The sequence below is a fragment of the Ovis aries genome, chromosome 24 (assembly GCF_016772045.2).
Source record: "Ovis aries strain OAR_USU_Benz2616 breed Rambouillet chromosome 24, ARS-UI_Ramb_v3.0, whole genome shotgun sequence".
In the NCBI taxonomy this organism is placed as follows: Eukaryota; Metazoa; Chordata; class Mammalia; order Artiodactyla; family Bovidae; genus Ovis; species Ovis aries.
This window is the reverse complement of record NC_056077.1, coordinates 29,702,606-29,726,297: the sequence shown is the minus strand read 5'-3', so window position 1 is coordinate 29,726,297 and position 23,692 is coordinate 29,702,606. Positions and strand designations below refer to the sequence as shown.

The 23,692-nt window shown below is 47.9% G+C and overlaps 1 protein-coding gene across 1 annotated transcript in view; it reads left to right on the top strand.

Annotated features, from left to right (window-relative positions):
- Nucleotides 1-23,692, top strand: part of GALNT17 (polypeptide N-acetylgalactosaminyltransferase 17) — a 427,725-nt gene that overhangs the window by 321,258 nt on the left and 82,775 nt on the right. Inside the window, exon 6 of the mRNA XM_027961707.3 lies at nt 20,733-20,850. Coding sequence (XP_027817508.1) covers nt 20,733-20,850 — 118 coding nt within the window. The remainder of the gene's footprint in view (nt 1-20,732; nt 20,851-23,692) is intronic.

Here is a 23,692-nt window from a genome sequence, read left to right as displayed (position 1 = left end):
CCAAAGTACTGGAGTTTCAGCTTTAGCATCAGTCCTTCCAAAGAAATCCCAGGGCTGATCTCCTTTAGAATGAACTGATTGGATCTCCTTTCAATCCAAGGGACTCTCAAGAGTCTTCTCCAACACCACAGTTCAAAAGCATCAATTCTTCGGTGCTCAGCTTTCTTCACAGTCTAAGTCTTGCATCCATACATGACTACTGGAAAAACCATAGCCTTGACTGAATGGACCTTTGTTGGCAAAGTAATGTCTCTGCTTTTCAATATGCTATCTAGGTTGGTCATAACTTTTCTTCCAAGGAGTAAGCATCTTTTAATTTCATGGCTGCAATCACCATCTGCAGTGATTTTGGAGCCCAAAAAGATAGTCTGACACTGTTTCCACTGTTTCTCCATCTATTACTCAGCCGTAAAAAGGAATGAAGTTGGGTCGTTTGTAGAGATGTGGATGGACCTAGAGTCTGTCATACAGAGTGAAGTTAAATCAGAAAGAGAAAAAAAGGCCATGTGTAGAATCTAGAAAAGTAGTCCCGAGGCTTTTAGACCCAAGGAGGTCGAAGAGGTGATAGGGGAAAGTTTTCCTTCATGAGCTTCTAGGTCAAGCATCTGTAAGACCATGAGAAAAGATCAAAAGATCATAGTATAAACCTGATTATAGAATAAGATTTAGTGTCTTCTTATGCTAAAGAGTGTTTCTTTTCTCTCCTTGAGTTGTGTTGGAAATGCCCTCCTTGTTACCCCAGCTGGGTATATAGCAGGCCCAGGAAGGGATGCTGCTGCTGCTGCTGCTGCTGCTGCTGCTGCTGCTGCTGCTGCTAGGTCGCTTCAGTCATGTCAAACTCTGTGCGACCCCATAGACGGTGGCCCACCAGGCTCCACCGTCCCTCGGATTCTCCAGGCAAGAACACTGGGGTGGGTTGCCATTTCCTTCTCCAGTGCATGAAAGTGAAAAGTGAAAGTGAAGTCGCTCAGTTGTGTCCGACTCCTGGCGACCCCATGGACTGCAGCCTACCAGGCTCCTCCGTCCATGGGACCCTCCAGGCAAGAGTACTGGAGTGGGGTGCCATTGCCTTCTCCTCAGGAAGGGATGGGGCCATGCCAAAACCCTGGAAGAATATTTCTGGGAAAAGAATTTCATTCTATTTACATGTTCTCCTGTTAGGAGAACAAAAGAAAAGATTTAGAAGGAAAACGTGGCAGTCTGTCCAGAGAAGAGCAGCTGTATACTCACCTCACTCCAGTAACACCATATTTGAACTCTAACCATCTCCTGTCTTTCAGTGCATTAATGCCAACATACTTAAAAACAGAATAATTAGGATATGACCCATACAGGATGAGTGTAGCTCACTTCTGTATTCACTGCTGATGTTTGTGTTCCTAGTCCTAATCTTCAGGCCAAAAATGGAACTTTAAAAGGCGACTCAGCCTCTCAGCCCCCTTTCTGACTAGTATGCACCTCCATGGACAGAAGAGCCTGGCTTGCAAAGAGTCGGACACGACTGAGCAACTGGCACACACAGGTACCTCCAAGCAGAAGCAAACCCTCTCCTGGATTTCTGTCTCTTACTTCTCTTCTCAGATCTCAACTCGGTAACTTCCATTTGTTCGTCTTTATTAAGATTTAAATTTTTCGTCCAGTTTCTTCCATGGTTTTCAGCTAGAGAGTTGTCCAAATCACATAATCTGATATTCTCAGAGGCAGACATCATTATGCCTCTCTAAGGTATATTCCTAAGGATGGAATTTCTAGATCCAATGCATGTCCATTTCTGAGAATTCTGTAACATATAGCCAAATTATTTCCCGGAAAAGTTGTTTTTCCTATGTGATTCCTTTGTTCTTTTTTCCTTAGTGTTCTGCTGATGTCTTAAGAGTCCATTTATTCTCCTAAGTACTCTCAATACTTCCAAGTATTCCGTTGTCATTACTTAACCACTAAGTTGTGTCCAGCTCTTTTGTGACCCCGTGGACAGTAGCCCACCAGGCTTCTCTGTCCATGGATTTCCCAGGCGAGAATACTGGAGTGGGTTGCCATTTCCTTCTCCAGGGAATCTTCCTGACCCAGAGATCGGACTCGTGTCTCCTGCATTGACAGGCGGATTCTTTACTGCTGAGCTACCAGGAAAGCCCTATGGTTTTAACTTGTGGTTGCAAGTCAGATGTAAAAATATTGACTTATTTTTTCATATTTGAATTTAACTTGGTCTCCTGTTTGAAAGGATTTAAACTTAAAACTCCTGTTTCACTGATGATGGAAAAGGACACTAATCTTGTCACTTCAAGGTAACTCAGTTTCTTCCAGTCTAATCTCCATCTCTTTGAAGTCAATTGCTCAGGAAAATCAGGATTAAACAGTCTATATTCTTTGGAAGGGCCCCGCTTCCTCCTCACAGGATGACCTTCTCTTGCTTCCCTCTTGAGTAACATCTCCCCAGGTGGCGCTAAGGTAAAGAACCCACCTGCCAGCACAGGAGGTATAAGAGGCAGGGGTTCAATCCCTAGGTTGGGAAGATCTCTTGGAGTGGCAACCCACTCCAATATTCTTGCCTGGAAAATTCCATGGACAGAGGAGCCTGGCGGGCTACAGTCCATGGGGCCACAAAGGGTCGGACACACCTAGTCAGAGCGAGGGGAGCTGGCCATGGGGAGAGGTGCTGGGCTCCAGGCTGCCCTCTGAAACCTTCTGACCCCTGCTGACTTTCACAACCCCATCTTCAGATTCTGTATTCACTGCTGAGGTTGGTCCTGGTCCCCATATCCACCCATATCCATCCTCTAGTTTCCTGCCTCTTCATGACCCAGCCTGCTCACTGTTTCACCACCCTTTCCCTGGGGAATGCAGGAACATCAGGATTCCCTGTGACACCAGGAGCCGGCTCTGAGCGCTGGGAATGCTATTGTAGGTCTTCTTTCTGCCTAAGTAGCTCTCCGCCGTGTCTGCCCCACTCTAGGCATCCTGCAAGACCGCAAGACCTTCTCCCTCCCCGCAGGGTGCTAGTCAGCAAGCAGAGCACCATCTCTGCTGCCTTCCCGGCCTCAAGTCTATTTGCAAGGCTTTCCCTCCCCACCCTGACTTCCAACCTGAGCAGGAGGACCCCAAGAGGTCTTCCCTCAGGTCTGGTCTTTTCTCCACTCTCCCTTCAGCCTTCAACCCAGGAAAAACTGGCCTCCTTTTGGGATTGCAAACATCCCATCTGCCGTGGTTCTCAACCCTCATTGCACTTTGGATTCAAAGGTGGAGGTAGAACAATCGAATCAGAGGATCTGGAAGAGAGCCCGAGCGCAGGTCATTTTTCAAAGCTCCCCAGGTGAGCCTAAGGTGAGCGAGTGTTGAGATCCATGACCCTGTTACCTCCTCCATCCTCTGGCCTGACTGCCCTCCTCAGTATTTTCAAGGGATGCTCCAAGTTTAGAAAATACTTTCTCGAGTGTATGGTTCATGCTCTTGAAATCCTGGCTTCAAGACTGTTTCAAAAGTTAGCTTCAAGGGTTGGTTTTATCAGCACGGTGGGAAATGAACATCTTTCTACTTCTTTTCATCCTAATCTTAAAGCATCCCACTCCTGTCTCAAAGCTGCTGACCTCAGGTGGCCTCAGCCTGCAGCGGCTTGAAGCAGGATTTTGATTTCCCTCCAGAGACTGAGGCTGGGTCATGGCTGTGAGAGTGCTAAATCCTGGGCTTCCTGGTAGCTCAGCTGGTATAGAATCTGCCTGCGATGCAAGAGACCCCAGTTCAATTCCTGGGTCGGAAAGATCTGCTGGAGAAGGGATAGTCTACCCACTCCAATACTCTTGGGCTTTGCTTGTGGCTCAGATGGTAAAGAATTCGCCTGCAATGCAGGAGATCTGAGTTTGATCCCTGGGTTGGGAAGATCCCCTGGAGAAGGGAAAGGCTATACCCACTCCAGTATTCTGACCTGGAAAACTCCATGGACTGTATAGGCAATGGGGTCACAAAGAGTTAGACACGACTGAGTGATTTTCACTTTTCAGACCACAAGTGACCAGTGGCCAGTGACAGGACTCCAGGCCATCAGCTGTGTAGAAATGAATTCCCAATAAAGACAGAAAGTAGTGAAACATACAAAGTGTTTATTAGGGGAAAAAAAAAAAAGAGTACGTGTAGATAGACAGACTCAGAGAGAATCACACCCATGGTGATTTTAATCACTTGTATGAGGCATTTCATCCAAGTTTCCCTTGGCCAGTCATCTTTGCTTTGCCTGCTTCTGAGTCCGTATTGGGTTTATCTCAACATCTTCCTATGTGTGTGCACACATCTCAGCCAAAATGGATTCCAGCAAAGAGGACTATGAGTAGGTTGATATCACCTACTATGGGGTGGTGCCCCCTCCCTTTCTGACCTTCAAGGAACCTTTCTACGGCTGTGTAGTGGGAATGTCTCCTTGACCTTGAGAATGAGAAATATGTGGCCTCTGTCTTTTATGTAGGCAGGGCCCCGCTTCTCCTCCTTCTTGCTATTTTGGAGTATCTGTCCACAGGAAGTGACCTCTGGCTGATCAGCCTGAGGTCCAGATAGCTCCTGTCTCACTACAACTGCCTCTGGATGAAACAGCAAATCTGGAATAAAAAAGTCCTCTCACATAGTTCATAATATATTATTATTCTACTTGACTATTTTTTGGTAACTGATTTTTACTACTAATTTAGCCCTTAAATAAGCGAGGCCGTCAGAAAGCTGTGTTCTTATGCTGACCTCATTTTGGCCTTGGAAACAGTTGTTCTTATCCTGTTATACTTGGGTAAGTGCTATGAGGGTTTCCCTGGTGGCACAGACGGTATAGAATCTGCCTGCAATGCAGGAGACTGAGGTTCAGTCCCTGGGTTAGAAAGATCCCCTGGAGAAGGGAATGGCTGCCCACTCCAGTATTCTTGCCTGGAGAATTCCATGGACAGAGGAGCCTGGCGGGCTACAGTCCATGGGGTCACAAAGAGTCAGCCATGACTGAGCAACTAACACTTTCGAATGCTATGAACCGCTGCTAAGAAGTCCTTTAAGAGGTATATTTGTGGAGCTTGTATTACTGAAGTGGTGGTGTGAGGAAATTGCTTATCAAGTTATTTAGTGGAGAAATTTCTCTTGAGTCTTCCTGGCCAGCTAGTGTGCATGCATGCATATGTGCTAAGCTGCTTCGAGCTAAGTTGCTTCAGTTGTATCTGACCCTATGCAACCCGGTGGCTCTATGCCAGGCTTCTTTGTCCATGGGGATTCTCCAGGCAAGAATACTGACGTGGGTTGCTATGCCTTCCTCCAGGTGATCTTCCGACCCAAGGATTGAACCCACGCTTCTTCTGTCTCCTGCATTGTTAGGCAGGGTCTTTACCACTAGTACCACCTGGGTAGCCCAGCCAAGCACCTATATTTCTCTTTAAAAAAATCTTTTAGACACTGCAGATCTTGCCAGTACTTCTGTCTGCAGTGACACAGAGCTGACTTTGTGGTCTCCCTTATTAAGCAATGATTTTGTGCACTAAGCTCACCCCAAAGGTGTCATCTTATCCTGCTCATTTTCCCTTTGTCCTTTTGTTCCCATTTACTTAGGTTTTAATTTTATCTTATCCCATAGTGCCTGCATTTATATAGGCTATTCTAACACCTTCTCAAGAAAATTCTCCAGCATGCACAAGTATCAATACTCTTCCTTTTGTACTGGAGGAAAAATAATTTTCCCTCTACCCTTCTAGGTTCTTGCCCGAGAACCGCCCATCCTGTAATAAAAAAGATTAATAGGAGAAAAGCATAATTCTGTTTAATAACCAGTATGCTTCCTATATACATGGGAGATACCCAAGAAAACTGAGTAATTCCCGAAATGGCCGAGGCCACCACCTTAAATACCATCTCCAGCTAAAGACAAAAGAAGATGTTACGGAGGGAGGGAAGGCCTGTTAATGGGAGGTGACCAAGAAAAGCACAGTAAACAGGGCGAGGTTTGTGACATAGAGTAAAGCTAGCATCAGTGTCACTAAGGAGAGTGTCTAAAGATTCAGGGTCATCCTTTTGTTCCTGGTGTTCAGAGAGAGATATCCTTACAAATGGAGATTTCTTTTCTGAATGTAAATTTCTCTTTCAAAAGAGTAACTTCTAGATTTTTCTGAGCTTCTAAGTCTGCTGTTTCTTAAAAAATAACCAGCTCAAGATAATCCCATGCCCAAGAGGCGTATTTTGGGGTGGCATATTCTGCTAGCCCTTCACTTTCTTTTATAGAACAAAACACGTGTCGCGAGCCTGATGCCATTTTCAAGTGTATGGCCCAAAGCATTTATCAAATGTGTTCTTACATCAGCTCTGGAAGCGAGAGCAAGGCTGTTATCCCCCATCCATCTTCCACATCATTCTCTCCCCTGAGCCTCTTATCTATTCTTTTCCAAGTTACCTTCTGCCAGTCGCCAGGTAGGTACCAAGTTGCTCAATGTAGGCATCTGCACTCCCCTCTACAGCTCTTGTTCTAGAACAGAATTCAGCAAAAATTTTTCTGTACAGGGCAAAATAGTCGGTATTTTTAGGCTTTAGGAACCAAGAGAAGCTAAATCAAAGATATTATGGATACTTACTTCTAAACAAAAGGAAAACCAACTTCTACAAATATTTTACTGGTGGAATTCTAAATATTATAATAATGAGTTCAGTGTTTTGGAGTCTGGGTCTGCTAAAGAGGAAACTGGAATTTTTTGCTGGGGGAGATGTAATGTTTTGCCTCACTGAGATTCATCATCTTCAAATGGATTATAGATGTTCATCTGTGAAAAATGTTCTTAGTGCTCTGGCTGGACAAAAACAGTCAGAATCTTGTTCTGGACTTTTTGTCTTTTTCTCTTCCCCAAATAGTCACCCAATCTATGTTTCATCTCACAAGATAGCGTGTGTGTGTGTGTGTGTGTGTGTGTGTGTGTGCACGCCATATATACATCGATGGCTGATAATTATTTAATATCTTACCACTTCTCCAGAAACTTGATGCTTTTACCAAAATCACTGTCAATGAATTCTTTGCAAATTGGTTTCTCAAAGCCTAAATAAACTATGATTAGCAAAGAACAAAAGTGTTATGCTGAGAAAATTGTCATAAGAAATATCTTAGTGCAGAGTTTTGCTAGGGTCTCTGTTTTAATAAATCCAGCCCAGGCAAATCAGCGAGCCAAAGAAAAGCATTTGGGACTGACAACTTCAATCCCCACTGGCGTTTTCTGCATCTGTGAAAAATCACACTGCAGAGAGACAAGCGCTGCCTTTAACCTCCACCAGAAAAGGCTCTTAATACCCGGGCAGTCCACTTCCCAATCTGGAGGAAGTTGTTTCAGCGTGAATTATCTTTTGAGCCACAAAAGGGAACGTGCTCCCTCCATTTAACAGGCAAAGCTCTGGCCTTTGGGTCCCATTTTCTGGTGCGAAATGTATGTGCCGGATCCAGCATTTGATTTTTTAAAAAGGCAGCGGTACTTACCCTTTTGGTATTTATATGTAGAGCAGAAGCAAATGGAACTCTGAGTATTAAATTACTGTACTGGGCCAGTTGAGAATTCTGTGTGAGCCAGCCAGCTCCTTCCCCCAAATTGTATTTTTACTGTTCAGCAGCTGCAAGTTCCCAGAAATCTTCAAAGCGGGACCACTTTATCTGACCCAGTGCAAGGGCTCGTAGCTGCTGCCAGTTTTCACTGGTCTTGTCTGGGAAGCAGCGGGATGCCTAGGACGGTGTGGGATCAGACATCACCAGATCGCTTCTGACTCCATACTGATTTGCATGTGCTTACCCTTGGACGGTTTTCCCTTAACCTTTAGCCTCAGTTCCTTCAGCTGGAAAATGGGGCTAATAATAACCACCAAGCAGAGCTACCAAAATCACTGTGGATGGTGACTGCAGTCATGAAACTAAAAGACACTTGCTTCTTGGAAGGAAGGGTATGACAAACCTAGACAGTGTGTTAAAAAGCAAAGACATCATTTTGCCGACAAAGGTCTATCTTGTCAAAGCTATGGTTTTTCCAGTAGTTGTGTACGGATGTGAGAGGTGGACCATAAAGAAGGTTGAGTGCTGAAGAATGGATGCTTTCTAATTGTGGTGTTGGAGAAAACTCTTGAGAGTCCCTTGGACAGCAAGGAGATCAAGCCAGTCAATCCTAAAGGAAATCAACCCTGAATATTCACTGGAAGGACTGATGCTGAATCTGAAGCTCCAGTACTTTGGCCGCCTGATATGAAGAGCCGACTCATTGGAAAAGACTCTGATATTGGAAAAGGTTGAGAACAGGAGGAGAAGTGAGAGGCAGAGAATGAGATGGTTGGGATGGCATCGCTGACTCTGTGGACATGAACTTGGGAGAACTCCAGGAGATGGTGAGGGACAGGGAGGCCTGGCATGCTGCAGTCTACGGAGTTACAAAGAGTCGGACACGACCTAGGGACTGAGCAACAACGAAAGAGCTACTTTGAGGATTAGAAGCAGTTATAAACTGTCTTCCTGCAGCACCAGACACACCTGCTTGCTCAGTTCAGGCCGCTGTTGCTCTGGGTGCTGAGGTCCCTACCGGGTTCTCCCCTCTCACCCCGCCCTGTCTTTTGGTCACTTTAGATACCAGTGTCTATGCCAGAGGGTGACTGAGGAGGGCGACATTCACGTCAGGAACTTGTGTTTATTAGGAAATGCTGTAAAAGAACTCATGATGTGTGATGCTATAACAAAATGCACTGAAATAAGTGCATTTTGATTAACCAAGCCAGGTATTGCCAGAAAAGTGATGAAACCCCTAAAATACCCAGTGCTGGTTGGACCCTGAGAAGATTTGGCAGAAATTCATACAAAGACGACCCCAGGGATGGCGTTGAGTTGTCTGTGCTTCTACAAATGGGGCCTTGGCGTTAGAAGATGCTCAGCTAACAGGCCTGGGTATTAGCGGGAGCAGAGCTGAGACCAAGGAAAATGGCAGCTGTTTGAGCCTGAGGTCAGGGAAAGGCAAAAAGGCCCAGAGAAAAGATAAAATAGAAAGCAGTGTAATCGCTGGACCCCCAGCTCCTGAACCATCAGCCAGACATGCATTTGGAGACATGATCACCCAGGGAGTTAGCTGGGAGCTCCAAGAGCGGCAGTGGGTATGAGGTGGGGAGGGCAAAGACTGACCGTCCAGCCCCTGTGTCCTGTGGTGATGACAACAGGCAGCCGCACTGTGACGCGAATACACCCTGGTATTGTGGTCGGAGCAGTCGATGAAAAGGGTGGAAGGAAGACCCTTCCTGACAAGGGCTTTGTTCTAAAGGCAGCTCGTCGCTTTGTCCACAGGCCACAGATACACAGTCACAAGTTCTGAGCTCCTTCTTTCCCCCTGTACCCGTTGAAGTTTTCTCCTCCCACAGACTTGCTCATGCATACAGATATAGGTATAGGTATAAATGGGCTTCCCAAGTGGTGCTAGTGATAAAGAATCTGCCTTCCAATGCAGGAGATGTAAGAGACATAGGTTCGATCCCTGGGTTGGGAAGATTTGCTGGAGGAGGGCACGGCACCCCACTCCAGTACTCTTGCCTGAAAAATCCCATGGACAGAGGAACCTGGCAGGCTACAGTCCTCAGGGGTGCAAAGAGCTGGGCACAACTGAAAGGACTTAGCACATACACATAGGTTTAGGTTGGGCTTCCCTGGTGGATCAGACGGTAAAGAATCTGCCTGCGATGAGGGAGACCCAGGCTCAATCCCTGGGTTGAAGATTGCCTGGAGAAGGAAATGGCAACCCACTCCAGTATTCTGGCCTAGGAAATCCATAGACAGAGGAGCCTGGCAAGCCCTAGTCCGTGGAGTCGCAAAGAGTCGGACATGACTGAGCAACTAGCGCTTAGGTATAGGTAGGCCCTCTGCCCATGGGATTCTCCAGGTAAGAATATATGGAGTGGGTTGCCATTTGCTTCTCCAGGGGATCTTCCTGACCCAGAAATTGAGCTGGGTCTCCTGCATTGCAGGCAGATTCTTTACCATCTGAGCCACCAAGAAAGCCTGTAGATATAGACATAAAGACATATAGCTATAATTCCATGACTTCAGCCAGAAACCGTTTTTACTAAGGAACAACAGGAAATAGTGTTTGTTGCTTTCCCATTAGGATAATCTCCTGCTGTTTTTTTTTTTTTATCTCCACATGTGCTCAGCACTTAGTCTAACAAAGGCATCCTCCATTGCCTGGCAATGCTGGTTGACCAGATGAACAAGTTGCAGGGACGAGCAGGCACACTTGACCCCTATTCAGATCTTTTCTGTGCGTCGAGGATAAGGTGTTGAGTTGAAGAGGTGCCAGGACCATCGAGGAGAGGGCATCTCTCACAGACAACACAGTCAGAGACACAGACTGTGACCTCAGGGCCAAGAGGAGGTGACCTCAGGATGGGCTGGGCCCTCTGTGGGGCAGGCTGGACGGGCCCCTGCAACTACTCCTCTCTCTTCCTCGGCGTGTTTTTACAACCCACCCCTGACCCTGACCTCAGACTTCACACCTTTATACCGCAAGGTGTACTAGACTTTCTTATTTCTCTTTCCTCCTAGAACTCAGCCTTCCTTCACTGTCCATCTCAGTCTAGACCCAAAATATTTCCTGGAGTGATGCCGTTGGCCAGGATACCCCCTCACCAGTTCCTCCCTCTTTGTCCCCTCTCCCCCTCCGTCATTTATCCTTCTGCTTAACTTTAAGTTCTTTTTTTGTAATATTTATTTATTTGGCTGCACGAGGTCTTGGCAGCATACGGGATCGTTCATCTTCGTTGTGGCATGTGAACGCTTAGTTGCGGCATGTGGGATCTAGTTCCCTGACCAGGGATCGAACCTGGGCCCCCTGCATTGGGAGCGTGAAGTCTTAGTCACTGCACCACCAAGGAAGTCCTTTTTTTTTAAAGTTTTTGATAACACTTCACATGTGTTGAGTACATCATGCTGCCAGGAGACCATCTGTTTTCATCTCATCAGATTCTTACCACGGTGCTTTTAGGTCTTCAGGGCAAAGTCTCATGCCCAGTTTACTGATAAAGAGACTGAGTCACAGACGGTTGGATGACTGCCCAGCAGGACATTTAGATTAATGTGCTTTCCCTGAGCCCTAGGACCCTGTGTCCCTGCCCGTCCTAGAGTAAGCATCTTGGTGCTGTGCCCTTGATCCCAGATTAAAAATACGCTGTTTGGGTTAAAATTGGGAATATCTTGGGACCTTATCTCCAGAGTGCTAGAAAATCTGACTCCATGAATAGAAGGTCAGGATGGAGGTACGTCCACTCCTCCAGGCTCCTGCTTTCTCACGGCAATAGGAAAAGTTATGTTCCCATTTATAATGGGAATCAAAGGAAGCTTAAGGATTGTTATCACCAGCTCCACATTTTTTTACTGAGGTAAGATGCTTATGCAATTTATCATCTTTAGTGTAAAATTCAGTGACATTAAGTACATTCATAATATTTTGCAACCATCACCACTGTGTACTCGCAGAACAGTTTCATCTTCCCAAATGGGAAGCCTGTGTCCGTTAAGTGGTCACTCCCTACTATCCCCTCCCCCTTGCCCTTGGCAACCACCAATCTGCCTTCTATCTCTATAAATTTGCCTGTTCTAGACATTTCATACAGTGAAATCATATGTGACCTTCTTTCTTCTATTACTTAGCATAATGTTTTCAAGTTTCATCCATGTTACAGCCTGTCTCAGAGCTGTTATCCACTGTATGGGTGGGCCACATACATTCTGCTTATCCATCCATCCACTGGTGGACATTTGAGTTGTTTCAACGTTTTGGCTACTGTGAAGAATGCTACTGTGAACACATGTGTACAAGTGGTTGTTGGAATCTCTGTTTTTAATTATTCTGAGTGTATTCCTGGGGGTCTGACTGGAGCAGAGAGGGCAAGGAGAAGCTGAGAAACTCAGACTGTCTAGACGGAGCCTGGGAATATATTGTGAGACCCTAGCTTTTACTCTGAAGGAAATGGGGAATCATTGGAGAGTTTCCAGCAAATGCATAGCCTGAGCTGACTTATGCTTCAGTAGAGCCTTGAGAGTTGATTGCATGAGAGCAAAGTGGAAGCCAGTTAGGAGCCGTGGCAGTAATCCAGGCAATGGAACGATGATGGCTCAGTTGACATGGTGGTGGGAGAAGATGATGAGAGATCATCAGATCCAAATTTATTTGGAAGGTAGAGCCATAAGGACTCCTGACCAATTGGCACCAAGGCCAACACCAAGGTCTTTACCCCAGCACTTGGAAGAATGGAGTCAGAGTTGCCTAAATAGGAAAGATAGGTGGGATGGGCTTGAGTGGAGGGTAGGTTAACGATTCCTTTCTAGCCACGTCTAAGGGATCTCTTAGACGTAATGAGACACTGAGCAGGCAGTTGAATGTACCCAGTCTGGAGTGCAGAGGAAGGATTCAGACAGGAGTGTATATTTGGAAACTATTGGAATATAAATGCCGTTGAAAGCCAAGAATGCAAACATGATCATCAAAGAGTGAGTGTAGATGGAGAAGAAGAGAGAACCCAGGACTCTGCCCTGGAGTCCTCCTCCTCTGAACCTCAGAGAGAAAAGAAAGAGTCGAGAAGGAAGATCAGAAGGGGCATCTAGGAACACATCCAGGTGTGGAGAGCCTGCTTCCAAGGAAAGAGGATGGTCTGCTGTGTCAGATGCAGCTAGGAGCTCACACATGATGAGGACTGGGAGCTGGCCACTCAGTTTTTCAGAGGAGTCATCTCTGACTCTGACAGGTTCACTCGCAGCAGAGTGGTGAGGATGAGAGCCTGCTTGAATGGCTCAGGAGAGAACGGGAGAGGAAATCGGAGGCATCAGGTGTAGACAGCTCTGAAAGGGGGCTTTGCTGTAAAGGGGAGCAGAAAGTGAGGAGAGACAGCTGTAAGGAAAGTGGGTCAGAAGAGAAGGGGATTGTAGACTGTGAACGGCTTGGAACGAGCCAGCCAAGAGGGAAGATGGTAACTGTAGGTGTTACTCTAAAATGTACCCAGGATTTTAAAATTCAAAGATGGTGAGGACAACAAAGTGGAAGATTATTGCCATTAAAAAGACAGTTTTTCACTCTCGGTTTTCAAGAGGAGGAGGCCTTCCATGCCATGCATGCCATCTGGGGAAGAACCCGAGGCAGTTAGGAGGAGAAGCAGTGAAGGGACAGCGTGAGCCGAGGCCTTTTTTTCTTTTTTCCAGTTTATTTATGTATTTTTGGTTGCACTGGGTCTTCTCAGTCACAGTGAGCAGGGGCTACTCTCTGGTTCCCATGCAAGGGTTTCTCATTCCCGTGGCCTCTCTTGCAGAGCATCAGTTCTAGGTGTATGGGCTCAGGTGTCCCACTCACAGACGCTAGAGCGCAGGCTCAGTTCTTGACCACCACGGAAGCCCCTTTTCGTATTTTCTAAATTCTTGATGCTTTGGCACTTAACTGGGGAGAGACCACCCCTCCCAGGACTAGCCAGTTCTAAGAGAGTGCAAAAGACCCACTGGGAGAGTGCCTTTCCTCTGCAAACTAACCAGCCCAGAGCCCACATTCCCAACCACCTCCTCTACCTGGTCTTTCACTCCAGGAGAAAACAGCCTTCCTCCCTGATCATCCCAGGGCAGGGAACCAGACAGCAGGAGAGAGCTCCCTAACCTCCAAATACTCCAACCAGCCAGTTGTCAGCCAGATCAGCTGCTTGCGTTGCCTCACCCATTTCTTCCAGAAGAAACCACAATAAGGACTCTGAGCTCAGACTTCCCTGGTGGTCCACTGGTGAGGAATCTGCCTGCCGGTACAGGAGACATGGGTTCGATCCCTGATCCAGGAGGAACCCACATGCCGTGGAGCAGCCAAGCCCGTGCACCTAGAGCCCATGTTCCACAACAAGAGAAGCCGGGGCAGTGGGAGCCTGAGCGCTATCCAGTCCATGGAATTCTCCAGGCCAGAACACTGGAGTGGGTAGCCGTTCCCTTCTCCAGGGGATCTTCCCAACCCAGGGATCGAACCCAGGTCTTCCGCATTGTAGGCAAATTCTTTACCAGCTGAGTCACAAGGAAGCCTTTGTGGAAATAAGGAAAGATATTTAATATAGGTGTGTTTAGGGGAGGAAGGATTGCAGGAATGAGGATGAGAGTAGAGAGGATGGGAGGAGGGCTTGGCCTCAGCTAAGAGCAAGAACAGTTCAGTTACAACCAAAGGGTGACCACACCCTGAAGCGCGTGGGTGCGAGAGCTGGGGACATTCTCTTTTGTTTGTTGATTTCTCAAGGAAATAAGAAGCAAGGTTGCCGGTTGAGAGGGAGAGGAGGGGAGGAGGTGTTTGCCAGTGGAGAACAAGCTGGGGCAGAGTCTTCTAGGAGTGACGGAGGAGGAACTCGGGCCCTGGAGCAAGATCGCAGGGCAGCTCTGAGGACCCATCGAACACACACAAAGCCCTGAATTTAAGGAGAAGTCAGCCAACAGAGAGATGCGATTATTGGCATCGGTTTTGCCAACAAAGCAAAGTGGGAGTGGGGAAGCCAGGCCACTCTCAAAACAACCAACTATGGCTTTGGACTTGGGGGGCGGGGAGAATGCAAGAGGAGGGAGTCCATTGTCAAGGTGGCAGGGCCAGTGGACTGCGGGTCCCAGGGGAGTGGGAAGAGGGATAAATCTGGTGAACTTGAGGAGGTGAACTGGAACAGCAGGGGTTGGATGAGAGAGTGGAGTGCTTATGGCCAGAGAACACAGCTGATTTTTGTTTGTTTTCTTATTTTTGTCAAGCTGTATTTTCTGTAACTGGAGAAGGCAATGGCAGCCCACTCCAGTACTCTTGCCTGGAGAATCCCATTTTCTGTAAGACGTATGTATTTGTATTTTGCAACATAATTTTTTTTCACCAGAGATAAATGTGCTTTTAAGGGTGTGGGTAGGATTTGGACAGATGGAGGTGGTCTTGTGGGGGACATTTCTGGAGAAGGTCGGCCGGGCATAAATTGGGATGCGTTTCCTGATCAATGAATTGCGCCGTGTAACTGGCCATGGTCTCTAAAGGGCCGCTGGCAGGAAAGATGTTGAGGAGGGCGGAGATGCGAAGGCAGAGCATGTACTTCACCCAGGAGAGGGTGGGGAGCCAGTGAAGGGGTTCGAGGGTGGACACATCCAGAACACAGATGGGCCCTTTGTCACCAACGAGGAGAGGAAGAAGTGGCGGTGACAAAGCTCTGCATATCTGGGTGGAAGTTCCTGCGTCTGCCTCCCTGTCTCTCCCTGTCTTATCTCTCTGTCAGCTGGAGCAGTTGTGGTGTGTTGCATATATTCTTTGGAACAGCAACAATAAAAGCAATTATTTTTAATTTCTGCGCTTATCCTCTGTAATGGAGCTATTAGACTTTGGCAGATCCCTTAATATGATTATCCTTTTTGAATGATTTCTAATTGAAATGTTTGCGCTGATGGTGGTAATTGCAGTGGAGTTTGAAGAACGAGGCTGTAGACTCACGTTCCAGGAGCTCATCGACTGTAGCCTGTGCTCCTCGGCAGGTGGGGACGAAACCGCAGAGGGGACGCAGGGCCCCGGCGACTTCTTGGTTCTGGTTATAAGGACGGGTCTGGCTCACCCTGCCAACAGGGTGGCAGGTCCCAGTAGGGCCAGTCAGGGGCTTCCCGTTGAGAAGATGACAGCTGTCCATCATCAATCCAGAATTCAAAGCAGTCGCCCCGCCTGATTGCCAGCAATGCTGACTGGCCCAGCCGAGGTGAGGATATGCCTTGTAATGATTTATTTCATCTCTGCATCAACCAGTGAAGCATCGGCCACCTGCTTGAGCCTTGCCCCTGCTTTTGGCATCGCAGGGTTGCCTCCAAGCCCTTCTGTTTGCAGGACCGGGGTCTTGGCTTAGCAGGGAGGCCACTCCCCAGGGGCTGGTCTCCCAGGCTGTTTCCAGTCCCTCTTCTACACCATCCGTGTCAAGCTTGGCCTCAGTTAGGACACCTGGATGTGAACCGATGCCCGGGCACCCTCCTGACACTGTGGCAAGTTGTTGTTGCTGTTAATATTCATTTGTTTATTCGGCTGTGCCGGGGGTTAGCTGCAGCAGGCAGGATCTTCACTGTCATGCAAGATCGTTCGTTGTGCTGCATGGACTCTCTAGTCATGGTGCATGGGCTTCAGTAGTTGCGACACTCAGGCTTAGTGTCTCTCTCCCCAAGGGTGTGGAATCTTAATTCCCTGACGTGGGATCGAACCTGCATCATCCCTTGCATGGCAAAGCAGTTCTTAAACCACTGAACCACCAGGGAAATCCCTCGTGGCAGGTTTTTGGCCATGGCCTTTAGGGGACCTTTCCACATGCCACCAATGGCAATAATGGTCACACGCTCATTCCACATCTTCGGCGCATGGGGCCCAGCCTCCTGCCCTTCTTCATCTTTGAGTTTTGACGGCCTGCCAGGATGCAGACAGTGGGCTGCTTGGCTGTGGCCTCTTGGTGGGGCCTTGTACCAGCTGGGTGGCTGCTGTGGCCGAGTTTTAATGAGGAGGCCCTAGGGGAACCCTCCTTCCCCTTGTGGGGAATCCTGGAGCTTCTGTATTCTGAATGAATACACTGAACAGAGCTGTGAGCAGCAGGTGGGGGACCCAAGGGACTCATACAGTGAATCCGTCTCTCTCTGCCACCGCAACCAAAACATAAAATATCATCCAGGTAAAGCCAGTTGCATGAAAAGAGCAGGCTGCCTGATAGCAGAAGGTGTTTCCTAAAGGGCGATGTGAGAGATGCTGGGAGGAGGAAGCATCCTGTGTCCTTGACAGTGAAAGGCTAGGGCCTGAGTCCTTCCTGCCTCTCTGCCTCCTCTCCTCCGTCTTCCTCCCCTCCCTCCATCTCTTCCCCTCCTTCTTCTCTGTTTATTCCTCTGTCTGTCCCCCTAATGACTGCACACTCCCCTGATGTCCTTGGCTTCAAGTTCAGGTCAGCCAGTTCGTCCCTGGGACATCACGGAACCCTTCCCCACCAGGGGTGGTCACCAGATCTATTACACTCATTCATTCATTCACCAGCATCTAGCTGTAATGTCAGCAAGGCGCTCGCTCCTGGGAATACAATGAGAAACCAGAGAAATAATTTCTCTGCTCTTGGAGACCTGATGGTTCAAGAAGGAGCTGGCTCCGCAGGATGGGTCTGCTGGTACAAACACAAAGTCCTGAGTCCCGTCTCTGTAAGTCTGGTTCCGTGATCTGGGCTGCACCTGGGAAGCTGCGTTTTTCTAAGGAGCCATCCGGGTGATGCTGGTGGATCCTAGGCCAATCTCAGAGAAACATTCTTTTCAGTCTTGAGGCTGTGCCCAGAACCACCTGTTCGAGAGTGCTGGTTGACAGCTGTGCACTGTGGTTCTAACTGCCCTGCTGGTCCTTGGGCGGTTAGAAAGTTTAGTGTCTTAGAGAAGGATCTTACCACACATGCGTGATCATGTTGGGAATTTTCAGATGTCACACTTAAGGGTTGAAGAGTATTCTAACTTCTCAGGATTTCTCGATGTGCTCAGCAGTGGCTCTCTAGAAACCTGGGGTGACCCTGCTGCTCCCTCCCATTCCCCCTTCTCTTCCGTCTCTCGTCCTCTCAGGACCACTCCAGGCGCACCTGTTGCTGGCATTTCTCCATTTCCTGAGTGACCCTGGCTTGTAACTCTCCCAGAGGGAGTCTTCTCTGCAGTTTGCCTCTTCTGGCCGTCTGATGAAACATCCACCCTCCCCCAGATCAGAAGTGGCAGGGAGGGGAGATCGTCGTTATTGTTCAGTTGCTAACTCTTGTCCAACTCTTTGCAACCCCATGACTGCAGCACGCCAGGCTTCCCTGTCCTTCACCATCTCCCAGAGTTTCCTCAAACTCATGTCCATTGAGTCGGTGATGCTATCCAACCCTCTCACCCTCTGTCGCTCCCTTCTCTTCCTGCCCTCAATTTTTCCCAGCATCCAGTGAGTCGGCTCTTCCTACCAGGTGGCCACTGTATTGGCACTTCAGCTTCAGCACCAGTCCTTCTAATGAATATTCAGAGTTGATTTCCTTTAGGATTGACTGGTTTGATCTCCTTGCTCTCCAAGGGACTGTCAAGAATCCTCTCCAGCACCACCATTCCAAAGCATCCATTCTTTGACTCTCAGCCTTCTTTATGGTCCATCTCTCACATCCGTTCATGACCACTGGAAAAGTCATAGCTTTGACTAGACAGCTGCTTGTCAGCAACGTGATGTCTCTACTTTTTAATATGCTGTCCAGGTTTGTCATAGCTTTGCTCTTCACCTGCAAAGAACAGAAACACACCCCGTTTAAGTCAAGGAGGACAGATCACAAAGACGCAAGGGGCTCTCACATCACCCAGGGCCAGAGTGTGGAGCCAGGCCAGTCAGCAGGTGGGCAGCCCAGGACTCCAGGCTGCCCTGCACTCCCTGGTCTCACCCCTCCGAGGGGCATCTGCCTCCCTCTGCTCAGCCGTCCGTGTGCACAGGGACCACCGGAGCTGCCCCCAAATGGCAGCCTGAGCCCTACAGATGGCTGAGACCCTCTAGTTCTAACTCCTGGCACTGTCTCAATTGCAAGTTTCAGAAAAGCATAATTTGATTGACCCTATTTGGGATCCATGCTCACTCTTGGTTCAGTTAACTGAGACAGGGGCTGGACTTCATGAGCTTTTCCAGGAGAGGGGCCAGCTGCTTCTCTGAGAGGGGCCAAGAGCTGCAGGGAATGCTTGACAGTGAAGTGGTTGCTGTTGTGGGGTAGCTAGTGCCCCGAAAGAGGGTGATATCCTGTGTCCATAGGCGTGATTGGTGTGAAAATTGTTGGGAAAACACGGAGGACGAAGGAGCAGTATTATTGAGCTCCTGCTCTCTCTGCACTGGTCTCATTGCATGTCTTTTCACAGCAGTGCTCTGCAGAGACTTAACTGGGATCCAGAGGCTCCATTCACCTCACACAAGTTCAGTGTTCCATGGCAGCACCCGCATTCATCAAACTTGGCACCTTCAACTCTCAACTCTGGTCTTTCCATTGACCCCACTGCTGCCACACCACGTGGGTACCAAGAAGTATCCCCTGGGGTCAGAAATCTGGACATTAAAGGCAAGCTCGAGATCTGAAGGAGCAGATAAAGATCTGTTGTTGAGATCTATAGTTCAGTTCAGGAGAATCCCACCTAACAGCTTCCTAGCAGCCCCAGTGGACTTTCATGGGGCTTCCCGTATGAGACATCTCTGTCGCCTAGGAAAGCATCTCACCAGCATTTCTGGCCTTTGGCAGACTGGGGTTTTACTGGCTCTTTGACAAAGCCATTTCTGGGGAGTGCAGTGAGGCAGAAAGACTAAAATGAAGGGCTTTGAGAGGCAGATGGTCCTGACCTCTGCTCTGTGATTCATGCTGGGTCGCTAGTTCTCCTCGGGCTTCAGCAGGAGAGGTCTTCCCTCATTCACACAACCGTGGGGGTTTTTAAATGAGACAGTGCGTGAAATGTGCTCTGCGCTCATGCTGGAGACAGTAATCACTCAATAAACGGCAGCCATAATAACAGTAATAATAATAACCTAGTTGCTTGAATGCAGGATGTTTCTCTATGTCCTACAGCACCAGTAAAACGCCTTAAAGGAGGCTGCTTCTGTTTCTTCTTCTTCTTCCCACTCCTCACCCTCCTTTTCCTGTCCCTCTTCCCTTTTCCCGTCCCTCTTCCCTTTTCCCTCCTCCCTCCTCTCTCCTTCCTCTTCCCCCTCATCCCCTTCCTCTTCGTCTCCCTCCTTCTCCTTCTTCAAGTGAGATTCAATTGGATAACGTGGTGCAAGTTTAAAGTATATAACATGTTGTTTTGATCTCTATACTACAAGGTAACCACCATAGCATTAGCTAATGCCTCTGTTTTTCAGTCGCTAAGTCACGTCCAACTCTTTGTGACCCCATGGTCTGCAGCACGCCAGGCTCCCCTGTCCTTTACTATCTCCCAGAGTTTGCTTAAACTCATGTCCATTGAATTAGTGTTGCTGTCTAACCATCTCATCCTCTACTGCCTCCTTCTCCTCTTGCCTTCAGTCTTGCCCAGCATCAGGGTCTTTTCCAGTGAATTGGCTCTTCACATCAAGTGGCCAAAGTATTGGAGCTTCAGCTTCAGCATCAGTCCTTCCAGTGAATATTCAGGGTTGATTCCCTGTAAGGTTAACTAGCTTGATCTCCTTGCTGTCCAAGGGAGTCTTAAGAGTCTTCTCTAGGACCATCTTTCAAAAGCATCAATTCTTTGGTGCTCAACCATCTTTATGATGCAGCTCTCTAACAGGGCCTTCTTTATTGTCCAGCTCTCTAACAGGTCACATACTTATCATTTCTTTTTTTATGGTGAGAATATTTAATATCTACTCTTAGCAACTTTGAGTATATAGTACAATATTCTTAATAATAATTACAATGCTATGCATGAGAGCCTTGGAACTTATTTATCTTCTCACTGCAAGTGTAGACCCTTTGGCCAATATCCCCCAATTCCTCCACCCTGCCTCCAGCCCCTGGTAACCACCAGTCCACTCTCTGAGTAGATTCTGTGAGTTTGACTTTTTTAGATTCCACATATAAGCAAGATATACAGTATTTGTCTGACTTATTCCACTCAGCATAATGCCCTCAAGGTCCAGAAGTGTTGTTGCAAATTGGAGAAAAGGATTTCCTTTCTCATGGCAGAGTAATATTCCGCTTTCTATGTATCACGTGACTATTGCTTCTCTCTGTCTCTCCTGCAGGACACCAGCCATGATCGGCTGCTCATTTGTGGTCAACAGGAAGTTCTTTGGTGAAATCGGTCTTCTGGACCCTGGGATGGATGTGTATGGAGGAGAAAATATCGAACTTGGAATCAAGGTCTGTGACATGGTGTCCTTTCTTCTTAGTCTGTTCACGTTTGTGAGCAGTACTACCTGGTCATTTTTGATGTGTGTTTAAAGCTTCCTTAGCTGGGTGAATTACAGAATGGTTCACCCCACTTCTGTTCCTAAAGATGTTCCCGCAGGATTGGTATCCCCCCACCCCTTAGACAGAAGAGACCTGGGCTTTACCCACTTCAAGAAGTTGAACAATTTGGCCATGCCTGGGTGAGCCAATCTAGACATCAGCCAGGGAATATGGTTCCTACTTCCATCCAGTTTCATTCTCTCCTTAAATCTTCCTTAAAATTAAATTATCTCCTTAAATTAGAATTTCCTGCCTACATATTTGGGCAGTTCATGTACATAAAAGAACCATTAAGATGCCAGAGGAGAGAAGGATCATGTTCTGTGAGACTCTCCTGTTTCTTAGAAAGGTTTCTAAGGAGGCTGTTGGGGAAGAGGGAAGAGGAAGAAGATGCAGAAGGGGCTCTTGCTGGCCCCACGTTCAGATCAGCTCCATTGCTTCAGCTGGGTTTTGTTTAAAATTCTGTTTGAAAAATGAATTTCACTGTAAAAAAAGAAGGGGGGGCATATTGATGCATTCCAACCTCTTCATGTTAGAGTTAGATAAATGGATGTCAGTGAAGGTTTGGGTGAGGGGAATCCTTTAGGACCTGGTCACCACTCAACTGGTGTGTCTTCCTGCATACCACAAAGAGGGGGCTCCTGGGGGTTCCCATTTAGGGTCACTGGGTCCCCACTGGCCCCTGTCCTGAACTTTTGAGTACCTAGGAAGTAAGCTTGTTGGAAACGACTTGGACACAATTGTAAGGTTTAGGTTTATTGAATTTCTTCCTCCTTCCTCTGCTGGAATCTCCTTTTTGCGCTGCCAGGCAGGTACCCAGCGCAGAATCCCTACCCACAATCAAAGCCTGTTCTCCGTGTCAGATTTCACTCGTTATCCCTAATTGCTCAGAACCTTTAAGATACCCCGCCAGCCCCTCATCTACACTTACACCCCCCTTCATGGAATGTAAGACTTTGTGTTCTTATGATGTAATGAGCGTCCAAGATGCAGGAGCGAAGGGGATGGTGGGGAATTTACATAAGATTTCTTTGAAAGCCCAGCAATTAAAAATCCCATGGATATGTGATCGCACCTAGTGTACTCAGCACTTAATCCATTTGGAATTTAATTGATGGAAAAGATCTCGACCCAGAATGTTGAACTTGGCCTCTAACTTCAGTTTCTACCCTGGTCCCATCTCCTCATTCCGCCATCTTCCTTAGCTCTCATCTGCTTCTAGCATGCCAGGGAATTGACTCTTATTATGTATATTGTATTTCTGTAACTTTACTAACCAGATTGCAAGCTTTACGGGGCACGGAACTTCATGGTGCTCACCTTTGCATCCCAGGCACATAGAACCATGCTTCACACAGGGCTCAATAGTTATCCATTAGATTGATGACTGACTAGGCACCTGAAGGGACCCAGCATGTGTGGAAGTAGTGAGACATTGTGGAGACAAGCCCAGTGGTTAAATGGAAGATGATAACTTATCCAGGTACCTCCTTATGAAAGGAAGGAGCTGAAGGAAGCCCTGCATTGAGATGGTTAAGCTTTTTCAAATGTTTCAAAATTTTATGATAGTTTATAAAGTCATGCGTTTATTTATATATAATGTTTATAAAATTAAAATTTATGATAATTTGGTAGATTGTTGATTTTTAAAATTATTAATATTTTATTAAGAGGGATTTGAATGTCTCTGTAATAGTGTGAGAAGGACGCCTGTGGAGGGTAAGATGACACCAGTAGAGGGGAGAACAGGATGATTGATGGAACACTGTCCTCACGGAGGCAGGGGCACAGGTGGAGGGGTTATGGGGACAGGAGGGACCCCCAGATTTGATTGCCACGGCAGGCTGTGCTCTGTGGAAAACAGAGGTGGAAACATCAGGACCGACTGCTAAGGCGCTCAGATGTTGGTCTCCCCACGCGTAAAGGTATTTTCTGTGCATCGACCTGGAACCCGCAAAAGTCTGGGTGTGAGGCTCTGCCAGGCTCCGTGGTGGTGGCGGTGATGGCAGTCCTGCGTGGCTGCCCTATCCCTGCACGAGGGGTGGGGCCTGTCAGTTTCGCCCTGCGGCAGCACCACCCAGTACAGCACCGCCCCTGGCCACCAGCTGAGGGCGCCCGTGAGTCCCCGCGCCGCACCTCCGAGGGACAGGCTGGAGTGATGGGTTCCAGAGCCTGCTCCCTGGCTTGTCTTCTACAGGTCTGCTCAGCACCTGGCTGCTCTCCACACGTCTTTGTGAAGGCGTCGGACGGAGGCGCCTGCATCCTCCCGTCGTGTGCAGTCACGTCTCTTATCCCAGGCACCTCCAGCATCCACGCTGGAGATTTGGGAATGTTTATGCTCTTATTTCCTGTAGCCCTACAGTCCCTAAGCTTTTTGGCACCAGGGACTGGTTTTGTGGAAGGCAGTCTTTACACGGATGGTGTTCCGGGTGGTGGTTCAGGTGGTAATGCAAGCAGTGCGTGCCTGCTCAGTCGCTTCAGTTGTGTCTGACCCTTTGCAGCCCTGCTGACCATAGCCCGCCAGGCTCCGGCATCCATGGGATTCTCCAGGCAAGAATACTGGAGTGGGTAGCCATTTCCTCCACGGGATCTTCCCGTCCCAGGGACTGAGCCTGGGTCTCCTGTATTGCAAGTAGATTCTTTACCATTTGAGCCACCAGTGAAGCCCTCACCTTAACCAACTTCCTGGCACATACTTATCTATTCTCAGAAGGGAGCCCAGGAAAGAGTCCACATCCTTCAAGCACCCCCT